General features: G+C 40.8%; 1 protein-coding gene across 6 annotated transcripts in view; it reads left to right on the top strand.

Moving 5' to 3' along the window:
• Positions 1 to 26,061, top strand: part of LTBP1 (latent transforming growth factor beta binding protein 1) — a 197,304-nt gene that overhangs the window by 141,279 nt on the left and 29,964 nt on the right. For all 6 annotated transcript variants that reach the window (XM_082050042.1, XM_082050045.1, XM_082050043.1 and 3 more), the window contains 5 exons: positions 4,069 to 4,191; positions 6,223 to 6,345; positions 12,134 to 12,256; positions 18,120 to 18,245; positions 25,896 to 26,021. In XM_082050042.1, coding sequence (XP_081906168.1) covers positions 4,069 to 4,191; positions 6,223 to 6,345; positions 12,134 to 12,256; positions 18,120 to 18,245; positions 25,896 to 26,021 — 621 coding nt within the window. The remainder of the gene's footprint in view (positions 1 to 4,068; positions 4,192 to 6,222; positions 6,346 to 12,133; positions 12,257 to 18,119; positions 18,246 to 25,895; positions 26,022 to 26,061) is intronic.

Genomic DNA, 26,061 nt, shown 5'->3' with positions numbered 1-26,061 from the left:
ACAAAGCATATTAATGGGAGTTCTTAATTATCTTTACTTCCAGCAAAGCATTAGCACATCTTAAAGCAGCTTGTCTCACTTCAGGTTTTTAGGATGGATTTCTCATATCATAGTTTTGTTGATTTGTTTTTAAGTGCTAGATTTTTTTTTTTTCCAAATCAATTTTTACTATTTGAGATATAGGTAGGAAAGAGCAAATGAATCCATTGTGCAAAAAAATAAATAATCTTTTGCAGTTTTGAGTGCCACTTCCTGAGGCACTACCAGAAACTTAAATTTTACCTCAGTTGTGAAGAATCTGCTCTCTGTTATGAATCCTCCTGTCCACTCTGTAACTCATGCCCTGTAATTTATGATGGTTGGAGTAACTATCTTGCCTAAACAGGTGTATAATAACCTACACAGGGGATGTTTGTATTATCGTTATAGGTCACATTGGTGGTGTACTTCCCATAGATTATTTCCTAATCGCTCCCAATTGCTGTGACTTGTTTCAGTTCATTAAATTTCAGTCTAAGAGCATTGTTTTGGTTGAAATAGCTCTGGAAGATGAACATCTCCTGTGCTCCAGCTGCAAATGGACTTCTGATCTGTGGAGCAAGACTAGAGCCAGGTTGCAATGAAGCACCTGAAAAATGTATGGTGTGGCTGTCAGAGCCTCACTACCAGTTTTGCTGTACAGATTGCAGCTTTTTCAACCAGTATATTTTCTGAAGAAGGCATATTGTAGCAAATTATTTCCGTCTGAATATTTGCCTGTTACTATTTATGAACATGTCATAGTTGCATTATTTGGTCTTGTAATTTACTTATTGTGGAGGAAAGTATTTCTCAGGTAATTTCCTTTATTTTAGTGGACTTACAGCAAGCTATGAAATGTTTACAACAAGCTCATGTGGTTCACTTAGCACACATTACTCCACATTCATCTTTGTTTTGCTCCTTCCCACCTGCCTGGATTCCTGCTTGTGGCACATGAACTCTGTTAGAAGGGCTTCCTCTTAATTCCTTTTTTAGGAAATGTAGAGTTGATGTAATTTTGCATTATTTCCCTATACTAAGCTTGATTTCTATACCTATTTATGAAAATAGCCTACTTGAAAATGCTACAGCATAACTTTAATTTGTTTCATTCTTGCTAACCAGGTTAGTAGGAGCAGAATGAGAGAAAAAAAGTCACTGCTCTACTCAGATTTACAAACAGAACTAAGTCGCGTAAAGGATAGGTCTTTGTTCCAGGTTGCTGATACTTTTTGTCCTTGTGTTACTGCATGGTTTCCATTTTTCCTTTGTTTTATGAAATGATCTAAGCCTAGGCATCTCACTCACATCATTAGTGATGTGATCAGTCTTCATTTTCTGTTTATGCTAGACTTACGTCATGTTGGAAATGAGCCACACACATTTTAGAAAATGTAATGCAGACCGTTTGTCTTCAATCTGTAGCTTTGTAATTTGGTACCATTGAAATACCCTGGAAAGGAAAGTTTTTCCTAAGTTATCTGTGAAGGCTATTTAAGTCCATTGTTCCAGAAATTTATTTCTGCTGTTAGTTTAGGTCATTTGCAGCTCTGCTGGTTTTCCCCAGTTCTGTTTTCCGTACTTTTTGTTGACCTCGCCTTATTCCTCTGCCTGCACTTTGTGCCCTAGAAAGTCTAGTGTAACAGTTCTGCAGTTCTTTGATGCTATTGATACTGTAATCTTCCAAGATTTAAAGCCAGGAACATGGCCACTTTTGTTTAATAAAGGCAAGTCAATCAGTTCACTTCAAACTTATGTAGAATACATCCTCTTGCTGTTTAGGTGTTAATATCCAATGTGAGATGCATATCAGAAGAAATGAAAAATGTTACTTGCACACTCTGCCCCCTCCTTGTCTTGAAATTGCTGTTGTCCCTGGTCCCTCAATGTGTTTGTGTTGCACATACACTTTGAAATATTTTTTAGGTTTATTTGCAACCATTGATTTTATTTTTTTCTTTCACCACATTTTCACGTTCAAATAAAGTATTATGATGTAGAAATAAAGTAGTATGTGAAGAAGGATAAAGTACAAGACAATAGAGTAGTATGTGAATCTAGAGCACACTTCTGTGTGGTGATGAATAAATGAAAAAAATTAAATTGACAAAACTTTCTAGACCACTTCGCCCTCATGGTTATCGCTGTGGTGGATTTTGCAGTTATGTGGTTAACTAACAATATTCAGCTTGTACCACACTAGGGACCCCATCAGAAGGTTTCAGAACTAATACAGAGGTCAGCAGAGCTGATCCATATACCTCTAGGCCTGCTGTAGGGAGCTTCAATAGAAGCAGTTACAGTGCTAGACTTCATCTCAGAAAGTTTCAGTTCTATTGCTGGCTTTATGGGAAAGTATCTTGATCCTCAAGTCCTATCCAGAAACCAGAAATAATATTACAGGCTTCATTTTCAAGTAGCTTGGACATAAGTAGATGAAGATGAATCTGTAAGAAGCAGGTTTGTTATTCAGTTGGACATTCACATGCCTGACCGCTGAATTAGGTTTGGTGCATTTTAACAAATTCTTGAATTAGAGCATTGATCATATACATTGAGAGCAAAGGTTGCATTTTATTATGGAACTGCTGCAGCAGAGCATCTGTGGGTCTGTGCTATCACCTCTCAGGAGGATCTGCCGCTTGGTGTTCTTGGCCAGGCTGCAACAGGGCATCTTATTTACAGAGTCAGAGGCTCCAGTGAGGAAAAAAGAATTGTCAGTCATTTGAAATACAGACAATAATGGTGATGTCGTTTGTGTCTGGGCTGACATGGGCTTTGTCAAAGTGAGATTGTACAGGAGCTTGTAAAGTGCCATGAATGATAAATATATGAGGAAAATAGTTACTGGAGATATTCACAATAGCTAATAAGAGCTATGATGATGATTTAAAGACCTCTAATCTGTTTCCAGCTCTCCCTCTGCTACAGCTGCCTAAACAGCTCAAGTGCCTCAAATAATCAGTAGTTTTACTCTTTTATGTTGATGTATTTTGTATGCTTTGTGGTGGCAAAAGACAGGATAATTGGGAGTAATATGTTTTCTGGCACATAACGGGAAATAAGGTGTAATTCTTTTTCTGCATCGGTGAAGCTAAAATATACAGCTTTTTCCATACAAAGAGGGACATCTGCTTGCTGTTAACTACATCCCCAAAATAAATAAAACTTGAAAATTAACCTTTTATTTTTTTTGGTTGAAAACCGCTCCTAGGAAAAAGACAATATTGATTATTTTGGAATACTGAATTAATTCTGGCTGAGATTATAACAAAAGATGTTATTTATTTATATATTTGCCTTTTTCTTTGTTGATTTATACAAATTGCATTAGGAAGGAATTCTTGAAAGTTATTCTTAAATAGTAGCGTGGCAAATTTCATGTTGGCTAAAGTGAGTGGCCCATCTAATTAATACCCTTCTTTCAGAGAATGATGAAAGCAGGTGTCTGTGGGATAGCTTATAGAAAAACAGTTCTTTCGAGTCCTCCTGTAAATAAAGGATGGTTTGTGACCAGGAAAAGATATTTTGCTTCTAAGACCTTTTTTATAGTTCCCTTTTCTTTTTTTTTGAGCTCCTACTTCAGCAGGTTGGAGGATTCTGACCAGGGCACATGTCTTAATGGTTTCAGAGAGAACAGTTAGAAACACAGCCTTGCTGGCATGAGCTGTGTCTGCTTTTCTGGGCTCTTCCTTGCGATAGCAGAAGGATTAGTGGTAATGGTTACAAGGTATTGGCAGCTGCTAGTGCTTTTATCACAGGTACATACCCTAAGAGGAAATCTGTGTAATGCAGAAATGAGCATTTGCTGACCTATTCAGTATACTAAAGCTGCACTGGTTTCAGCTGTGGTGGGAAACTGGGGGAAAATTATGGGCAAAATAATCTTATTCAGGTAAGGATGATGTGGATGCAGTCAAGGTCACAATATATAGGAAAACTGACTATAACCATTCTTATGGCAGAATTTGAATAAATTCCCAAGCTCAACTGAAAGATGGTTGTACACAAGTTAATTATTCACTTACACTTTCTTTGTATTCACAGATATAGATGAATGTCAATATGGCAATCTTTGTACAAATGGACGTTGTGAAAATGTGGAGGGTTCTTTCAGATGTATTTGTGGCCAAGGTTTCAAACTCTCTGCATCAGAGGATCAGTGTGAAGGTATGAAAGAATATAATTAACATTCATGAGGTTGCACTTACCTTTTAGATAAGATTTTTCATCTAATAATATTCCTTTTAATAGAGAAACAACAAATGTACAACACTGAAGCTAAATAACCAAAAACGTAAGAGTATGTATTTCCATTTTATGGCTTTCATGGTCACATTGTAGATTTTGACATTTGTTATAAAACCAATCAAGAATGTGTAGTAATATTGGTATTGTTAAAATAGAATTTCAGCAAAATCCTTGGCATTTCTGTCATTTTGGAGGTTTGGGCACAGTGGCTTTCGCTGCCTTAATTGCTTTTTTTTCTCTTTTTTTTCTTTTATGTGGGTGAGTGGAATCAAAAAACCCAGGCTGCGCCCTCTTGGAGTCCCACAGCATTAGTTAACACTGACCTGCATTGATGTCACTGCATTTCTAATAGTACATTTAGTGGAGAGAGAGTTTGGTGGTGTATTTCTAAGAAGGGTACCTGTACCTCCCAAGTGTCAGGTTCTACATTTCTTCCGCATCTACAGTTCCCATTAGGACTGCTTCAGTGGAACAAAATTAGGTCTGAGGTCAGAGCAGAGCAGACTGAGAAAGAACCTAGAATGTGTACAGGAGGCATGAATATCCTTCTCCTTAGGGAGTGGGGACTTCTTAAAACCTCTCCCCAAAGGTGAAAATCTGGTAGAATGTCTCCAAGCTGTGGGAGCACAGAGAAACCTGAATGTTTCTTGCCAGATGTTGAGTTTTCCTTCTTTTCCCTTCCTCCCACCCTTTCCTAAGTGTCTGTGTATAGCACCAAACACTTTCAGACTTCTGAGTGCTAAAAATAATACAGTAAAACTAAACGATCGTTCATGTGAATTTGTCAGGAAGTTTGAAACAAAACATCAGTGTAAGTTAAGTGTCTTGAGCAAGTTAAATGTGCTGTCCAGGACACACAGCAGACTGGTCTTGGGGAAAGTATGTAGACAAAATTTGACTGCTTCCTCTGAGCCTTGCATGGAAAAGGGCCCTTGCCAAGCTGAGCTGGCATATGCAGACTGTTCTTCTTAAAGTGAACCCTTCAAAAGTCAGGACCCGTAGACGTGCCCAGATGCTTCATGCAGCCTCACAGATTTTGGTGATCCTTAAATTCAAAACTTCTGTGGTTGCAAGGGACCATTACTCAAGAGGTCAAACCACATAGCCGTGACACAGACCTGAAAAACCTCATTGAGTAACTTTCTCCTATTTGAATTGGAGCGTATTTTCAGAAAGACATTCAGCTGTTCCTAAATCCTAGAAGTGACTAAGAACCTACCATATCAATTTCTCTTCCTTAATGAGTATTTCATAAATAAGGGAGGGGAAACAGGCTTCCTAGCTCAAACAAGACATGTGCTATGTTCTGAATTCAAAGTGCCACTCCCCTCCAATGTTTTGAGGTTTTCATAGGAAAACTTAAGTTTGATGTTCAAGTCCATCAGTTGACCCAGTCTGACCCCAGTTTATGAGAACTCAAGCGCTAAGGGATTAACTGTGATTGTGGAGGCAAAGAGACATTTCCTGACACTTAGAGGATTAATACTGTTACAAGGCATGTATTTAAAGGAGCCTGAAGGTACAATTTAAAAGGGGAACAGCCTGTCAGTGTGCATCTGAAAACCACACCCTGTTAAAAGGCAGTGATCCTGCTGGAAAGTATTTTGTGGGTTTTGCTGACTCACTCGAGCGGCTGTCTTGCTACCTTTGCCAGATAGAAAAGAAACAAAAGCAGCTCTCAAGCAGCATGTGTGTGTATTTTTGTGTCTGTATGTACCCGCTTGTGCTTGAGGGTTGTGTTGACAGTATAGGAGAGAATGCTGAATGCAGTCATCTCAAGGAAAACATCCAATCTGCCATTTCATATATTTTGTGCATTGTATTGACTGCCTGCATTTGTTAATAAGACTAAAAGGAGCAGTACTGGCCCTCTCCTTTAGTGTTTTGTTCAGAATTGGTTATTGCACCACTTGACTGGTAATTGGTATTTTCACCATCTCTTTGCTACAGATATAGATGAATGCCAGCAGCGATCACTCTGTACGAACGGACGCTGCAGGAACACAGAAGGATCTTTCAGATGTATTTGTAGCCAGGGCTATGCATTATCAATGACTGGAGATCAGTGTGAAGGTAAGCATGTGGACTTAAGCTACTGATGCATTTTTCTCAATAAGATCTTGAGTATTTCGGCTACAGACATGAACTCTTTAGAGAATGGGCCAGAAAGATGCTCTCTTTGCTTCTCTTTCTTCCTCTATACTTTACTGTCAACCTTTCAAAAGTCCCTACCTACACAGCCACATATTTAATGGGTTCTTAGAAATAGTCCCTGTCATCTTTCCACATACGAGAAATCAACGCATGTGTTTCCAACAGTAATACTGAAAGAACAGTTGACATTATTACCCAAAACAATTAAGCCTTTCCAAACCTTGTTGCTTAAATTCTGACAAAGAGGTTCTGTATTACAGCATACGCTATTCACTTGGGGCCCTGCTAAGCTGAAACTTCTTCTCCGGCTGGTTGTGGGAACCTGTAGCCAGCCACCATAATCCCACATGTGCACTGGCAGGAGAAAATATGTAGTATAAGGTGAGCTCCAGGGGGATCTGGTGGAGCTCACAGCTTTCAGTGTCTCAGAAGGCAGTCTACATACTGAGCTTGTAAAAACAAGTAAGAAGTGAAATACATACAGTAAATATAGAGAGAAATGCCGTGTTACAGAAACCAGAAACATTCTGTTATCTCTCAAGTAAAACAATTTAATTGGCCAGTAACTGGCAAACAGGTTTTTTTCTAATTAATTATTTCAAAGGTACTCTTTCTTCTTCATCGTTGCCTATACCACCTGATAGGGAACATCTTTTGCACTCCTCATGGTCACCTTGAGCATGTGAGATTAGTCACTAGTGAGCTCCAGTAAAGATTGTAGCTCAGTTGCTTCCTTCTTTTTCATCCTATGGGGGAAAAATCTCTCAGTTAAGCTCTCACCGTACATGTGGTAATAGCACATAACAGATGTCCAGTCTCTGGTGTGTTTTCTGTAGCTGCAGATACCATGGAAAACACAGCTGCTCACTGCTGTTCTACCTGATAGTGTTCTGCTCCTAGGTTACCCTCCACACAGCACTCTAGGAGGCAGTTCCCACCTCTGACCCACAGCAATAGGTCAGGAAACCTCCTCTTCAAGTCATCAAGGAAGAAGAGCAGTTCGCCCTGAGCCAACTAAATGCTGTCATCTCAAGACAAACCTGTAATATCAGACCAGACTTTACCATCAAGGATGAAACTGGATTGTCCACTTGTAATGAGTGACAGCATCTCTTGAGGTTCTCACCAACAAGGAATAAAGATATCTTATCAAATCTCCTCAGCACACTGATACACTTCAATATTGACCTGTTTGGAGAATCTGGTCGCAGAAGAACTTAAATACTATCTTCTCAGAGTTCCTGTTGAATACCAGCATCACTTTTCTCAGCTTCAGGAAATGTGGGCTGATGATGCAAGGCACTAGAAACTTGTGTCAAATAATTTTGCTCTCATCTGGCTTCAGGATCTTCATGATCTCTTGCAACAGATGCAGAGATGCTGTATCAAGAATCAAAGAAAAATGTGGTGGGAAGGGGTCAGTGGTCCATCCTGCCTCCTAAAGGCAGAACAGACCATATGGTGTCATTCCTGACAGGGACTCATCAAACATGCTCTGAGTAGGCTCCAGCAGACAAGACTGCAAACATCTCTTCAAGCAGCCTGTGCCAGTGCTTTGCTGTTCTTGTGTCAGGCTTTCTTTTTTTCCCAAATGTGTTATGGTAATCTTCTATTGCTGCAATTTAAATTATGAGTTCTTACCTCATCCACCTTAAACTAGAAAAGGTTCTTCCTTTCCTCTGCATAGCAGAGAGGGAGATAGTGAGAGAGTGGGATTTGTAACTGTTGCAAGCATTTTGGTTCCTTCAGCAAGAAGCGTTACAAACCATCAAGTCTGCAGAGACAGATTTTTGATTAGTTAGCATGTGTGAGCATATGAAATGGTCAATTAAACCATCCTGTAGTGAAGAAGAGCAAATGAAATACAGAAATTAATTGAAATCCGTTGTACTTGAGGACCAAATGTTTTCCAGAACTTCTCTTGAGACTCCTTTGGTGCATTTCATACAGCCCAAGAAGTCATAGTAACTTCTGCTGCTCTCCATTGCTATGCAATGGCCTGTCAGGACAGGTCTCTGCTTTATCTTCATCTCTTTCTTGATCCTGTTCAAGGGCAATTTATTCAGAATCTCTCAAGGCAAAAGAAGGATTGGATCATACAAGGAAAAAGGGTAAAACTGCTTCCTCACACCAGAGTCTATGTCTCAAACCTACAGCTTCTCCACCCGGTGCTAAGGTGGTTAATTTCTGTAGAGACATTTTGTTCACTGAAGATTTTCATAAGTATTACAACTACTGCACAAAATCTATTCACCTCTTGAAGTGGAAGAAATTCTTCTGTGCTTTCATTATAACCCTTCAATATTTTTTGAAGTACAGGATATTACAGACTGCTTTTTACACCTTGGAAATTAAGCTTGAACAGACTATGCTTGTTCTGCTGTCAGTAAGAATGTTTTGTGCAGCTGGTTTATCTGCTATATATTCACTTCTCATGTTTTTCTTTACCTTGTGATGTAATTGTTTTTGAAAGCTACTTGAAGTATTCAGTGCACATTTAGGGAACTCAGTTGACTACAGGTTTAAATCTCACATTCTTTTCATATCAGCAGAGCTCCTCAGCCTCACAGCCAGGTTCCCATCTTCATGAAAATGGCTTTCTGCCTGACTGTTAGTTCAGCCAGCTGTGTGCATGAACTGCGGGGCAGAACTCCCATAAAGAGAAAATCACCTTGAGAAGACATCCAGCATTTCTCCATGTGATGGCCCCTGATTTTCAGATTAGCTTATTTACCAGAATGTTTTCTAATACTTCACAGAGAAAGCAGGAAAGAGATGACAAAAACTGTGGGTATAGCATAGCACAGCTGTGTGAAAAGAACAGAGTGATTCAAATTCTGTCTAGTTTCTCAAAGACTTAGGGATGGACATTTGTCATATCAGAGGATACCCAAAAATGCATCCTGCTGTAAAGCAAATGTGATTGGCAAATCACTTGTAAGAAATGTGCTTATTTATTTAATAAGCATTTCTTCTACTTAAGAATTTTCTTTAAAATGTAGCAGCTCAAGAAACAGTTTACTGGTTCAATCATTATATACTTGTGCAAACTTCTTGGGATATTGCAGAATTTGGCAGAATTATGCTGTGTTCATTTTCAGCTGTGCTTCTGGCAACTCTCTGGCTGAAGCTTTTGTCTGGAAGTCTTTACACAGTATTTCCCTTGTTTAAGAATAAAGGTTATTTGCAAATAATTGTTCCATACGTTGGTGTATGCATGTATATGTGCAGTATACACGTTCTGTATGCATCCTTGCACTGATCTCTTAACAGAATGAGAAAGCTGGACTGAGACCTTCATACTTTCACTTCTACCTGAGAGTAATAATCCATATGTCCATTCCTGTTGTAAAGGCCTGGATAGCCTGTTATCCAGGGCTGAAGAACTATTCCCTTGGGCAGTACCTGTAAAGACTTGCTATTTTCTGCTTGGAAATTGGTAGCCTGGAAGTACATGACCATCCACAGGTGGGCTATGTGCACAAACTTTCACTTGAAGATAGAAACAGAGGTTACTTCCTAGTAGTCAGAGGTCTTCAAGATGCTTGAACACATGCATGTTTGTTTTCTTTCTGCCTTATTCTCTCGCTCAGCGTCTTGTTCTTGAGATAAAGTGACACTGAGAGTATCTGCCCTGTGTTGCTCTTAGTATGAGGGAACACAAAATGTGGGTGCACCTGTGGCCTTGTCTCAACTGACAGGAAGTCTGAATATGCACCAGTTGGACTATACATGGATTATACATCTCAAAGAACTTGGGCTACTGGAAAAGAGCCTGTCTGAAGCATAGAAGGCTCCAGTGTTCTCCTAGGAGCCTTTAGAGATTTTGCTAGCCAAAATGCTCAAGACATGCACGTGTAAAGAGTGGCAAAAAGCACTGAACATCTCAAGCATGAGTTTCTGTCTCTGATTTTTCTGGAGATTCTTGTGCAGCGACCATAAGACCTGTGAAGAGTTGCATTGGAGAAAGGGAGGTTTGCGTCCTATACAGAATATAATGCATTTTGACTGAATTTGGCAGAAGATGCCTTCTTGTTGTGAGACTTGGCATTACCTCAGCACGAGGGAGTCATTAATTTTTTTTTCATGCTCCTAGTCAAAATTAATTGCTGTTTTAATAAACACAATGAAAATTATTATAAAACATGGTTATCAAAAGGTCATAACTTTGTCAGCATGAAGTGTAGTTTTCTCTGCAATAACATTTCTTCATGTAAGAACGCTATCCCTGTGTGTTATTTTTATCAAATTGATTAAATCCCAGGGATAGTTGCACTCCAATATAGTGTGGTCTATCCAGAGAGAAGTGTAGAAATGAGGTCATGTCCTCTTTTTTGATTACAACTGTTATTCATTCCTTCAGCACAGGAAAAAGTTACAATTCTAATCAGCTAAAATCTGTGCTTAAGAAATCAGAATAATTAAAGGCAGTAAAAAAGTCTTTGATAAAAGTTTTTCAAAGAAAACTATCTGCATTATCAGAGCAATAAACTCAGTGAGTTATGAGGTAGAGCATTGTGAACGTAGGGGAAAGGTGTTTATGAAATGCTTCTTTTATTTGACTCTCATTTTCTGTTTGCTTTTAAAATTTAGAGGACCAGTCATCAAATACCTTGTGATCTTTAGCTGTAGTGAAACAGAACTGTATAAAATCACTGGAATGTAGACACTTGCTGAGTTAATCCTGTACCTGCAGTAGCTGGATTCTGTTCCCTCCACTGGGCTGCCTTTAAGCCCTTTGAAAGGCAAAGGGAAGAAAAGACTTTAGGTGCAGACAATGCCAATGTCTGTTCTGGAAATATTTGATTACTATATATCCAGTTTGTATCCTGAAACTTGCCCTGCTGTGTGTCAGTGAGCATTTATGCTCTGGATGTCAAGAGATGGGGACAGAGCCTGCAGGCCTGAGGCATGGTGCTGGGAACGGGGTGTCTGGGCAGCCAGGAGCTGGACCCTGCAAGCCCTGACGCTGGAGATGGATTTACAGCTTGAGTGCAGTGCTGTGCAAAACCAGCTATTCGGCTTTGTGACCAAGCTGCTAAGCCTGCAAATGGCCGTACTGCAGCGCGTGAACTGCATAGAAAAGTAGGCGTTAGCACAGTGGTAGGCACAGGGTGGTCCCTGGCCTACAAGCCTGCCCACACAGTTGGTTGTGAGTTGTCTCCGCAGGCACGTCTTGTCTGGTGTGACACACCAGCTATGCTTGGGCTTGCCCACGCTCTCGGGGACGACTGAGTCAAATCACTTCCGGCTCAGAGATCTCTGTGTAGTGATCTAAACATATCCAAAGGTGCAGATTTTGCATTAGTAGGCATTTCTTGTGCCTGTTTTCTGAATGTGTAGCTGCTTGGATTTCTTTTGAACTGCATGACTAACACGACAGTCACCATTATAGCAGAGCATGGTATAAAGATCTGTTAAGATAGCTTTCATGAGAGATGCAGATGGCACATTAGACATGTTTGCTAGGTATGAATGACATATGAAGTTAAATTTTAAAGCTCTCAAGAAATACAAAAAGTTTGATGATATGAAGAAAGGCAAATTAAAAGGATAACCTAAAGTACACTTTCTTTCCACACACAGACACACAGCATTATTAAAGAGCATTGTAGCTTCAAGTTCCTACATTAATATCAAAGTATCGCTATTAAAAGTTTCATCCATTTTTACATAATCTAATAATTCAGTTACATTTTTATTTCAGATGTTGATGAATGCCTTCAAGACAGTGATATTTGCCGTGGAGGAAGCTGCATTAATACTGACGGGTCTTACAAATGCACTTGTCCAGATGGTTTCCAGCAGATAGCAAATAGGGGCTGTCAAGGTATGAAATAGCTATAAAAATACCTGTGTCTATCTAATGTGACTTGATGCTAACTGTACTGCTTTTTCTGTTACATCACTGATTCACAAACATAAGAGGCTCTGTCAAAATATATGTTTCCAGGATTTGGGAAATTGCAGCACTGTATCTCTGTTAGTTCTAATATAGACCCTCTTTCAAGTTATGAAGGTTGAGATTTCAGCCTCTTGAAATAATTTCTCAGCACATATTTATCAGAATGAGAAGAATAAGAAAGTACTACAAATGATAAATGAGTTTTTCTTCCTTAGCATGATCTGTGACTATCACAAGTTATGCTTCCAAACTTGCACATTTATCACAGTATCACAGTATCACAGTATGTTTGGGATTGGAAGGGACCTCAAAAGATCATCTAGTCCAATCCCCCTGCCGGAGCAGGAACACCCAGATGAGGTTACACAGGAATGTGTCCAGGCGGGTTTTGAATGTCTCCAGAGAAGGAGACTCCACAACCCCCCTGGGCAGCCTGTTCCAGTGTTCTGTCACCCTCACTGTGAAGAAGTTTCTTCTCCTCATATTTAAATGGAACCTCCTGTGTTCCAGTTTGAACCCATTACCCCTTGTCCTATCATTGGTTGTCACCGAGAAGAGCCTGGCTCCATCCTCGTGACACTCACCCTTTATATATTTATAAACATTAATAAGGTCACCCCTCAGTCTCCTCTTCTCCAACCTAAAGAGACCCAGCTCCCTCAGCCTTTCCTCATAAGGGAGGTGCTCCACTCCCTTAATCATCTTGGTTGCCCTGCGCTGGACTCTCTCCAGCAGTTCCCTGTCCTTCCTGAACCGAGTGGTCCAGAACTGGACACAATATTCCAGATGTGGTCTCAGCAGGACTGAGCAGAGGGGAAGGAGAACCTCTCTCGACCTACTAGCACCCCCCTTCTAATACACCTCAGGATGCCATTGGCCTTCCTGGCCACAAGGGCACAGTGCTGGCTCATGGTCATCCTGCTGTTCACCAGGACCCCCAGGTCCCTTTCCCCTACACTGCTCTCTAATACACTGTTCTCCAACTTATACTGGAACCTGGGGTTGTTCCTACCCAGATGCAAGACTCTACATTTGCCCTTGTTATATTTCATTAAATTTTCCCCCTGCCCAACTCTCCAGCCTGTCCAGGTCTCGCTGGATGGCAGCACAGCCTTCTGGCGTGTCAGCCACTCCTCCCAGCTTGGTGTCATCAGCAAACTTGCTGATAGTGCACTCTATTGCCTCATCCAAGTTATTGATGAATATATTGAATAGTCCCAGTACTTACCCTTCAGGCACTTCACTAGATACAGGCCTCCAACTAGACTCCACCTCGCTGACCACGACTCTCTGGCTTCTTCCTTCAGCCAGTTCACCTCACTACCCAGTGATCCAGACCACACTTCCTCAGTTTAGCTATAAGGATGCTGTGGGAGACTGTGTAAAATGCTTTACTTAAGTCAAGGTAGACCACGTCCACCACTCTGCCGTCATCTACCCACCTCGTTATGCCCTCATAAAAGGCTATGAGGTTGGTGAAGCACGACTTCCCCTTGGGGAAGCCATGTTGACTGCCCTAATGACCCTCTTATCCTTGATATGCCTTGAGATGGCACCAAGGATAAGTTGTCCCACCCCCTTTCCAGGGATGGAGGTGAGGCTGACCAGCCTATAGTTACCTGAGTCCTCCTTCTTGCCTTTTTTGAAGACTGGAGTGACATTTGCTTTCCTCCAGTCCTCAGGCACCTCTCCCATCTCCCAAGACTTGGCAAAGATGATGGAGAGTGGTTTAGCAATGACCTCAGCCAACTCTCTCAGCACCCGTGGGTGCATCCCATCTGGGCCCATGGATTTATGGATGTCCAGATTGCTTAATTGCTCCCTAACTCAGTCCTCATCAACTAAGGCAAACTCCTCCATTGTCCTGCCTTCCTCTGGGGCCGCAGCGGTACGGGGCTCCTCAGGACAGCCTCTGCTAGAGTAGATGGAGGCAAAGAAGGCATTCAGTAACCCTGCCTTCTCTCTATCTTCTGTCACCAGGGCACCCACCTCATTCATCCCTGGGCCTACGTTGCCTCTGGTGTTAGTTTTATCTGCCATGTATTTGAAAAAGCTCTTTCTGTTGTCCTTGACCTGTCTTGCAAGGTTTAATTCTAAGGAGGCCTTTGCTTTCCTAGTTGCCTCCCTACATCCTCTGACAACAGCCTTATATTTTTCCCAAGTGGTCAGCCCCTCCTTCCATGATCTATAAACTCTCCTCTTCCACCTGAGCTTACCCAGCAGCTCCCTGTTTAACCACGCAGGTCTCCTGGCTCGTTTCCTTGACTTCCTACGTGTTGATCTTGATCTTGGTAGAAGCAGTCCCTGAACGCTAACCACCTATCTTGGGCCCCTTTACCTTCAAGCAGCCTTGCCCATGGGATTTCCCCTAGCAAATGTTTGAAAAGGCCAAAGTTTGCCCTACTGAAGTCCAGGGTTGCTATTCTATTCCTGCCACACAAGATCCTCAACTCCACCATCTCATGGTCGCTGCAGCCAAGGCAGCCCTCAACCTTTATTGCTTCAACGAGAGCCTTCTTGTTAGTGAGGATGAGGTCCAGCAGTGCAACTCTCCTAGTTCACTCCTCCACCATTTGCATCAGAATGTTATTGTCAATGCACTGGAGGAACCTCCTAGACTGTGGCTGGCTGGCTGAATGGTCCTTCCAGCAAACACCAGGGAAGTTAAAATCCCCCATGACAACCAGGGCCTGTGACTGTGAGGCTGCTTTCAGCTGCCTGTAGAAGGCCTCATCAGCTTCCTCACCCTGATCTTGTGACGTGTAATAGACACCCACAACAGTATCACCCCTGCCAGCCTGCCCCTTAATTCTTGCCCACAGACTCTCAACTCGCTCCTCATTCATGCCTGGACAGTACTCAACACTTTGTAGTTGCTCTCTCACATAAAGAGCAACTCCACCACCTCAGCTGGCTGGCCTGTGAAGGATATAGCCATCCATGACCACATTCCAGTCATGTGAGCTGTCCCACCATGTCTTTGTAATTGCCACCAGATCATAATCTCCTGACTGAACACAGGTTTCTAGCTCCTCCTGCTTATTCCCCATGCTGCACGCCTTGGTGTACAGGCATTTCAGGGAGCAAGCTGAGCACACCGATTTCACCTTAGGGGGGTGAGAGGCTTCCTGGTCTTCAATTCTGGAGTGCTGCCCCACTTATGAGCCACCTAAGGAACAGACAGTATAGACAGCATTTTTAACAGAAAGATGTGAATGAAAATTGGAAATCATTTCAGGTAAGAGCGCTACACTTAAGAAAGAAGACCACTAACACTGAAAAATAACAACTTGCTGTAGAGGGCAGTGAAGCTACTTGAGAAATAGCCAGATGAATATCAAAACACATGGAAGAAAGGAGGAGTTGATACAATGAATACTGACAAGGTAGGATAGCAAAAAATGGGACACAGCGAAAGAACATAAAGGGAGATCTTTGGCTAGATCTTTTGACTGCTTGTTGCTTAGCTGTTACAGGATGCAACAGCAGCCTTTTATTTGACAAAGGCAGAAATCTTCAGTATATTTCTTGTCTTGTATTTTGTACTGGACAAAACTAGACATACTTGCATCATAAATGATGACTTCTTTACATTTCAGCAGTGCCTTCAAAATATTTAAAACGGCAGCTAAACTGAGACATTTTAAAATGACTGACAGTTCTATCAGAGTTCTGTAATAGTAAGAAAACCCGTAAAATTTTTGAGAGTATTTACCTGGAGTGATTAGGGGCATGGTAAAAGATCCAGATAATAGTCTACTAGTGCAGAGTGATCTTGATGAAATGGTATACTAGCTGTGAGCAAACGATATGCGTTTCATTATATCTAGTTCTGTATTGAAGGAGTCTCAGCCATGCCTGCTGGACAGTGAACTTCCTTCTGGGACACAGTTACTGAGGAGTTAGGGGTCAGAGACAGTCAGCTGAATGTGAGCTTCCAGTGCAACCCAGTAGCTGGTAGGACTAATGCACTCCCCAGACTCAAAAATCGGAATATCCAGCAAGAGTAAGAAAAGTTTGTTTACCTCTGTTTTGCACTCACACAACTGCCTTTGGCACACTGTTGTACACTGACATTCTGGTGTCCACAATTCAAAATGGATGCTGATCAGCTGAAGAGAGTTAGAGATGAACCCAAAAAAGCTGATGGCCTGGGGGAGAAAAGGATTGAATGCTTTTAAACTGTTTATTTTGTTGAAGAAAAACATGAGAAGTGACTTGCTCATAGCCTTATTATGTTCAAAGGAAACCATAACTGAAAGTAGAGAGCTATTGAATTAAACTGGCAAATTTGTCACAATGCAGTGTCTGCATGTTGAATCTGGACTAGACTAGAAATTAGGAACATGCGTTTTGGTAAGGAGTAAAGTTGAAAAGAGTCCAAAACATTAGAAAAGCGTGCAGTTTGTTCTTTCAGACAAATTATACTCTGTTTCTCTAACATTGTTAATTTTATTTTCCTGTCTTTTGATATCTGCCTTGTGTAATCACCTGGTTTGGTTTCTACTATTTTGCTGTCAAAACTAAGAGACTGACAGCTTAGTCTTGAGAACTATGTGGGTCCCAAGAAGGTACCGCTGTACTGTCATTGTCATTGCTGATCTCCCACTTCACACGACTTTCAGAGAGATCCAGGAAGTCTGTCATTGGTCTGTATCTACTATGAATTCAGAGAAAACTTTACACATACGAGTGTTGTGTGAAGCCCAGCACGCTGACTTTTCACTGTGCACCTCATACAGATACTGCCCTTCCCCGAGCTGCCTCTGCTCTTTCCACACATGTGCCATGACTTCAGGACACTGGCCTAGAAGATTTACAAACAAGACAGATCAGTTTGTATCTAAAGAAAATTCTATAATGGATGTCATGGGTCTTGAAATGCTAGTATTGGAATAATAATTTATTTAGTCTCCATACTTTGATGCCTTGTGTGTGGCTATAACAACAGCCAGAATCTAAGCAACAAAAGACACAGTTAAGAATAAGAAATTGTTATCTGCAATGATGGATGAGTGAGCCATGTGCGTAAGCTTTGTTCATACCTGTGTGTTTGATCTCAGCACAGTACTGAAAACTTCTTAGTAGATTTTCGTAAAGCAAAATATGAAATTGCAATTACAATGTGAATAGTAATTCATGTGAAAGTGGTACCTCCTTAATGAATGAATGCAGTGCTGAAGTTGTGATGGCGGGTTTTGTGGTTAAGATAAGACATCAATCAGAAAGAAATGCTTGTTTTTCAGATTCACAAATTTGAAAAATGCTAAGTTAAAAGAAAAAAAAAAACCCACAGACTCTTATGTAGCAATCTTTTTGGGACCATTCCCATTCCCCATCAGCAAAATAGAGCATTTGGCTTTAAATTATATGAAAGCAGCCTACTGGGAAAGATGCAACGCCAGATCTGCTGGTAACACATGGAGCCAGATGCACAAGCTGAGCAGCACACAGCAAAGAGCAGTGAGATGGAGCCGACTGAGAATTCCCCTAACGCAGAAATGTTGGCTAGTATGGAGCTTTTACTGATCTCTCACAAATCACACTCATCTGCTGATCCTCATCACAGAGTGTGACATAGTGAGAGTATGATGCAGCAAAACATACTGATGCCTATACAGAGATTGAGTGATCCCTGAAGATTTGGTTACTCTGGAAAATGAACCCCGTTTACATAGCTGTTTACATAGCTGGTGGAAATAAAAGCTGCTTTTAAGACTAATTGAACTTAGGGTTAATATTAAAGGTAGGATGATTTGCAAAGCTATTAATGTCTCTGTGGTTTTAGATATCAATGAATGTGAGAGATCTGACCTCTGTTCGCCTCATGGGGAGTGTCTCAACACGGATGGCTCCTACCAGTGCATATGTGAGCGGGGCTTTTCTGTGTCTGCAGATGGTCGGACATGTGAAGGTGAGACAAGTTACCATAATGCATTCCCACTGATTTGCTGTTATTAGCCGGGTGAGAAAAGCAGTCACTTTGGGTCTGATACCCCAAAACTACTATTAACTCTGTGATCTGCCATGTAAGGGCCCTTTGTTCTTTTTCTTGTACATGCAGGGTGTACTGTGTTGCTGTTTGATCATAAGAAGGAAATGTACAAAATGGGTAATGTGATGGAGTTCATGTTTGTTATAAGCTGTGTTAACTTTTCTTGATTTTTAATAATTTTCCTATCTAACATTGGATTGTATTTTTGAGCACAAGAAATAAGTGAGAAAGAAGGAATACTAACCTAACTCTGGCAAAGGAGGGAATGATATATTCTTAAGATATATCAAACAAGTAGACAACTGTAGTAATTAGGAAAATGTAAATTATTTCCATCTTATAGCAAGGGTGGAAGGAATAAAAATTTATAGAATGCATGTAAAATTAGTTTGGAACTCAGGCTTCTGAGAAGTTTCTGTGGGTAAGGCCTTTGTGCCATAAATATTTAGGATTATTTAATTTAAAGCTTAAGTGCATTGGCAGTAATCCTGAATTTCCTGAATGTTCTCACTGCTGTGTGTGAGACAAAAGAACCTTGCTTGTCAAGACTTTTCTTTTGAAAAGATGCAGATGAAGCATCCATACAACACAAGTAACTCCAGTGAGCAACTGTAGTAAAATGCTGTCTGATAGAACCTCAGACATTTTGAAATGGTAGAAATGGAGTAAATAGCAGTAATTAGATCTTTACAGTGCTAAAGCCAGCTTGTTCTTTGTAAGCGTATGCAGGTGTGCTTATACAGGTATTTTTCATATACGGTGGTAAAAGCTGCTCCACTAGTAACGCCAGTAAGAAACATCAACCAGGAGCCTAGAATTTAGGTGTAATGAGGCTTTTTACTTGGTATGAGAATATATCCTGTTGCTAATGGAATGCACACACTTGCTAGTGATGCTGCACTCCTGCATGGAATTTAAAATCGGAGACTTGTACACGATGATACCAAGAAGATCTGTGGCTTTGTGTAGTCAGTGATGCTGACACAAAGCAACAGTTCCCCTAACTGGATGAAGAATGGCTGTTCTTATGGATGACAGGACTGTTCAAGACTGTTCAAAAAGTTCAGAAGGGAAAAAAATTATATGGTAGTAATTTGACAGGATGCATGCAGAGGAGGAGCGCTGAGCAGATGATAGCTCAGTGTTAAAACCTATGGATAGTGGATCTCAAGCATCCAAGAAGTAATCAAAGCTGTTCTCTCTCCCAAATTATAGGCCAGGAAATCCATACATGATTGGTTTTCATGGGCCAGCTCTCCTTATAGTTCACTGAGGGACAGTGAAAAGGTTCTTCCTTCAGTGGAGGGGGTGTACTGTAGCTTTTGTCTGACTGTTCCGTTTACTCCTCCTACTTTTACCAGAGGAAAAACAGCCTTACAGCATTACTATCTGAGCTGGCATATAACCTGCCATATAGTTAGTAATATAATATCTAATGAAATGAAATACACTACTGTAAAGAATACCGTTATGCTGATGTAAGGGAATAAGTGCTGTATATTTAGATATAGCATGACATCAAACAAACTATTCGTGTTTTAATTATTATTGATAACTTTAAAAAAATCCTGCAGTATTTTTGGTGCTTTTTCCTGTCTAAACATTTACTTTATTTTGTAATCATGGCATAAGTTGAAAGCAGCGTTCCCTTGCTGCCAAGACAAAAGCCTGGTCTGGTAGGCTAGAGAGAAAGAATCTGAGTAACTCCAGTGACTGATGGACAAGGCAGTGGTTTGTGATTTCAAGTAATGAGGATAATTCCAAAGCATGTTCATGGACTCCTTTGGCAGCATGGATACATTTCACCCAGTGTTTAGGAAGGATATGGTTAAATATCTTCAATTTCTCTGCAAGAAAAATAGTAGCAGGTGTTTTGCCTCACCGTTGAGCATAGCTAAAAAAAAAAAAAAAGGGTTCAGACAAGAATGCAGCCAGCTCTTAGTAGAAACCAAACACTTGATTCCAAACCAAATTTAGAAGAACACTTAGTAACGTTGTGGAATCAAACTCTCAGAAATTAAAAGAGGCAGAACTGAATAGAAACACAACCTTAAAAAAAGAAGGAAAAAAAAAAAAAAAAACACCAAACCCACCACTTGGTGGCATCTAATTTCAGGGGATGTACCAGGAACAGGGAGCTCCTCTGTCTGATCTCTGACAGTTAATAAAGTAGCACAGGTCCCAGGGAAGGGTTGCTATCACATATGATCAAGTATTACAAAGTTAATCTCCCTTAGAACAAAAAAGCCAAACTCACGCTAAATAGAAAAAGATGAAATCACAAGATCTTATTTCCAGGATTGTGAGTAGTTTTGGAACTTTTTAATGAATAATAAAACAACAAGTACAAAACCAGTTGAGCGTGCTTCACAATTGGTGATGTGTATGGAATACAGATCAGACTTTATATTCAGCACTTGGAAAAGCATTTTAATAACTTGGCAAAGCAAGGGTACTTCTGAAGCAGCAGCACTCCTTTTCTACCACAATTCATTTCTCCATTCTGTCATTTTAATAAAAACAATTCTGGAGTTGAAAAAATTCATTTAAGGGAGCACTGGTAGCATCAGTGTTAATATTTGTAGTGGCGTCAGCTTCACACAAAAGGCAAGATGAAACAAAAGGATCAGAAAGACGAAGAATGTGTGACATTCCAGGTACTGAGAAAGGATGCCGCTTCCAGCCGCAGGAGCTACTGTTCTTTACACTAGATGTCTCTGTGAATTTGCTTCTAGTGAAGTGAGAATAACCGTTTATACCATCAGAGAAAGAACCTGAGGCAATTTTGCTGTTTTCAGACGCCTCTCTGTACCTGGGGAGCAGATTTTCCATATCTCCAGACTGGTTTTGCATGGGTTTGAGTCACTTTTTTTGAAAAGTCAGAAACAACAACAACATAAAACATTTAAGAACCCCGTGTGGTTCAGTTCTGGTACAGAGTTTTTATGGCCATTGGCCAAAGTAAACTGAACAGCTGTGGAGACTGTGTCTTCTTCCAAGGTGCAGACAAACTTTTGTTGTAGCGGTGACATTCCACTGCTGCCTGGCCCCAGGCTCAGCAATTTGGCTGCACGAGGCTTTCTGAACAGGAGGCTCTCGGAGCGCTCCCCAGCTCCCTGTCGAGTTCTCTGGGTTTCTTCTAAAGGCAGCGTTTTACCCAGTTGGCTGCTAGTCAACTGTGCTGGCAAAAACTCAAGTTAGAGGTTCTCTGATGCTGAAGTCAATACCCTGCCCCAAGTGCCTCTTCTGTCTCCATGTCCAATCCTGTATGTCTCTCAAGTGGCTCCCTCACTCTTCCCTCTCTCTGCTCCAAGCCCTGAGCTTCACTGCCTGCTTCAACAGGCACTCCAAAAAAACCTACTCATCCCACCAGAGCTCTCTGACCTCTACTTCTTCCTTTCCCCCTCACTTACTGTCTTGTACCCTGTTCTCCTTTCCTCGTCCACTGAACAACTCACCCAGCTGAGCTTTTTGATGGGGAAACAAAGAACCAAAGACATTTTAAGAGAGTAGATATTTTCTGTGACTGCACACCACAACCACTATTCTGCCCATAATATAGGGAAGACAAGGCAGCTTTAAGAAATGGGTACGGGAAATCTAGGACTCCTTTGGCGTAGAGTGTTATCCGATACACGGAGTAAATTTTATGTAGTAGATGACTTCACAGCTTCACCAACTCTGGTTAAATACTGAAGCAGAAAAGCTCAGGCTTCTGTCAAACATGAACTGAAGTATGCATCTCCAGAGCATGCCCCTGTGGTCTACCTTCCTGTTTCACAATGGACAATCACAGACTTCCCCAGCCTTCTCATGTTTGCTGATAGAGATGTTCTAGGGCATCAGCTACTTCTTACCTGGATGCTGGCTAGAGAAGTAAGAACGTAAAGGGAGAAACAAGAATCTCTTTCTTACACACATCATTGCAATGTTGGAATGACCATCCAGCATTACTGCCTCTAGATGGTCAAAGTCCTTATTCAAATATTCATTTTTCTAATTTTCTCATACAGTGAATTTTATGTATGGGTGCTATGGGGAGTCCTGGGAGTCTCAGAATCAGAGCTCAGTTCCTCCAAGCACCGTACAGAACTGTCCTAGGAAACAGTTCCTCTTCCAGACACTTTGCCATGTAAGTAGATTTCAGTGAGATTTAAATGTCACGCCTGAGGTTAAGTATGCCTTCATCTTGGTCAGGTCGGCAGAAAACAGGAATACAGTGCTGAGCTGAATAGGAATGTGCTTCAGCACACCAGTGTTTTGCCTTTTTTTAGATCCTGATGATGTTAGATCAAAGGACTTTTGATTAAAGCAGGCAGCACTGAGTCATGGATTCTAAACCAGGTTGTAATTACAGAGAGCTGCTTTAGTCACTGTAGAGACATGAGGTAGATTAGTTTCATATTTAGTTTTTCCCCTTACTTTGTCTCCACATAGCAAGAGAATTGCCGATTGCGAGCCTCATACTTTATAGTGCGAATTAAGAAACAAATGCCCTTTCCGGCTGTAAAACAGGAGTCCTTTGAGTGAGCTGTCTAGACAAGGAAAAATATTTGATGCTTGGACCTTCTCTTTAGTTTCCCATACAGTGAAAGATCCAGTCATGTTCAGACTGTGTACTTTTTAAAAACAAAGCCCTCTTCTGTGGCAATATTATGAACTAAATTAGGACACTTGCTACAATCACAAGTTTTGTTTCTGCAGCTTTTTAGTCAATGACCTTAGTTTACCTTTGGAGAACCAGCTGCATGATCCATTCCCCTATCTGTTTCCTTTAATATTTAGCTATTAAGTAAGAGAAATACTGTAATTTAGGTAATTCTAAAATCCCCAGTTGTAGTTTCTCCTGTCTAGGCTTTTAACAGAGTAACTGTCCTGGGGCTCAGGAACTCCTGTTATTAAACTATAGTTGGCCACGGATAATACAGACACTGCATTATTGTCTGTTGTCTTAAATTCCTCTCTGTCAATCCACCATTGTTTACTCATTTCAAATTCCCTTTCTTAACAGGATGTTCTGAATAAGAGATAGAGTATTCAGAATTTTTGACCAGATATGGGAAACTCTGATGATCAGATGAGAATAAAAATTTAAATAAGATATGTTACGCAGGTGTAATGCACAGCAGCAAAAGGGAGGGACCAGAAAAACATGACTGTAAAGAACTTGTATCTTCTTTCTCCCAGTAACTCTATATGCATCTTTTTATAATTCCATCATTATGGTGACTGGAAAAGGAAAGAGTATCAAAGGTAATACTTGACCTTTCACCTTTGACAGTGTCTTTAATACAGATAGACATTGCTTACTCTTATTGCAGAATTAGTTCTGCTAAGGAGAGTTTGTAGTGGATTTCAATAAGTTTAGTGTGCAGGAACCTCTCAAATTTTCACAGTCAGTTCCTTCAGAATAAACATAGGAGCTATTGTATTCTTTGCCAACTACAAATAACCCTTTCTAAGATAAATTCCTTCAATATTTTCCTTTGTTTAATAAATCAAGCTATAAAGAACATTAAAGCCTTCAGTGACAAAACCAAGATACCGAGTAAATTATTCTGCCAGTTCCATCTGCAAGTACTTTTAAAACAATTTTTAACAATTATCCTAGATTTCAGTCTATGTAGTACATACAGTTTTTGCATAAATTTTGTAGTTTTTATATTTTAGCTGAAGGTTGTTAACCAGAGAATCAATTTAGTAGGAGAGGAGCGAAGTTTTCTATCACTTAAACATCCTAAAGTGAAAATAGATGCCTTTCTGAAAAAGATGTTAGAATTCCACAACTCACTAAGGAAATTTGCTGGAGACATTTTTAACCTATTTAAGTGGTCAGGCTACAGGATGTGATTAGTCTCTTCTGGCATTAAAAATCTACATGCAGTTCTAAACCTGTTCAAACCCCAGCCACAGCAAATAGGAAAAACTGGTCTTCAGAAGGCCAAAAAAGTATCTCCCTGAGGCAGACAGAAGCATGTATAGATGAATTTGGGCAGCTGGGGAGTGAGAGGGCCGCACAACAGGTTACCTGTTAGGGAATGTGTGGATGGTAATGATGTGCTGGTCAAATTTGGGTAGCTTAGGGAGCTGTGACCACGTGGCTCAAAGACCAAGAATTCCTTTTTAGCCAAGCGTAAGACACAATTTAAAAGTAAAATTGTCCTTGCTCAGTGAGCATTGTCAGGAGAACAATGAGGTCCATCTTTGCTGACTTTTCTAGGGCTTTTTTTGAGTCAGCTGTGAACAGCTGGAGGAGTAGACAGGACTGCACTTGAGCCCTACTCTCTCCTCTCAGAGCGACACTGAGCAGCAGTGCTGCTCACCTGTTCAGAGCAGCCCTCTTGTCTCTGGCAACGTGGGTTTCAGTTCCACCAGCCCTTTAGTGCAGAGAGTGCCCTACAGCCTTCACTGGAGGAGAATGATGGTAGGCATCATCACATGAAGGTCTCCTCTAATGTGCAGAATTAACGATAGTAGCTAGTACCCAGATAAATCAAAAGCAAATCACTTTATTCACTATTCAAAATGTAATTTCCTGAGGTACAGTGCAGAAGGTAATTCCCAGTGGACAACAAACTTACTTAACAGTCATAACCGTTTCTAAGAAAGCAGTACAGCAATCATTTCTCTGCTTCAAACTGCAGAGGAATTCAGAAGGTACTAATCCTAGTAGTATCCTGGCAGGCTCCCAGTTTCAGTTAAGTTGTTCCTCCAGAAAAACACACCATGACATCTTCAATGATCACAGATGGTCAGGGCCTTGAGTTTAGGTCTTTGAATGAAGATAAAAATAATACATTGCCAGCTCGTGTAATACACTTACAAGAATAAAGCACATTCTGCCACAAGTCACTCTGCTTCAGTATAGGCTGATGGGCAGCTGAGTCAGAGACGTACTCATGAAGTGACTCTTACTTGTAAGGCCAGCAAACCACAAATGGGAACTACAAATGAAAGGGCCAGTATGGAAAGGGTGCAGGCATTGTAATTACTTCACTTACCTGAGTAAGATTATTCATACGTGTAAATTTAAACCCAGAAGGCTCAGTCCACAGACATTTACCACTTACATACACCATGCAATTCTCTTTGGTGCTGACAGCAAGAATGAGATCAATGCAGCACTTCTGCACAATGGATGCAACCATAGCCTTGAACTCTTCTTTTAGGCATATGGGGTTCAGTTTCATACAGGGGGTTCATTGTTGTACACTGGCAAAATCTGAAAGAAAGTCAGAGAGATGGTCATATTTTAAATATGTCTTATTCTGTGGTATGGAGCATTATGCCATGATTGGGAGATTTGGTGAAACAGATGGGAGCCAGCTGACCAAAACTGTTGTCTGGTATATTTCCTGTGAAGGTAACACTGAAACAATTTCTTAAATTGTACATGTGCTTACGTTAAATTTTTGTGTCTTGTCATTTGTGGTTTTCTTCCCAATGTATAGAGGGACATGGCTGCATCCGTTTGCAAAATTGGCTGATCTGTTGTTTTCCTGCACATTGTATGAATGTCTGCCTTTGATTGTCACATGGCCTGTCTGATGTTAAAATTCTTCCTTGCAGATGTTGATGAATGTGAGAATGGCACAATATGTGGCAGTCATGGGTTCTGTGAAAATATGGATGGCTCCTACCGCTGCCTCTGTTACCAAGGGTATCAGGACGCACAGGATGGGCAAGGGTGTACGGGTGAGTTCTTAGGTGCAAGTAATCGTTCCTGCAAGGTTCT

The sequence above is a fragment of the Streptopelia decaocto genome (assembly GCF_964273445.1).
Source record: "Streptopelia decaocto genome assembly, chromosome: 3".
Classification (NCBI taxonomy): Eukaryota; Metazoa; Chordata; class Aves; order Columbiformes; family Columbidae; genus Streptopelia; species Streptopelia decaocto.
The sequence above is the reverse complement of the archived record's forward strand: the minus strand, read 5'-3'. Positions and strand labels throughout refer to the sequence as shown.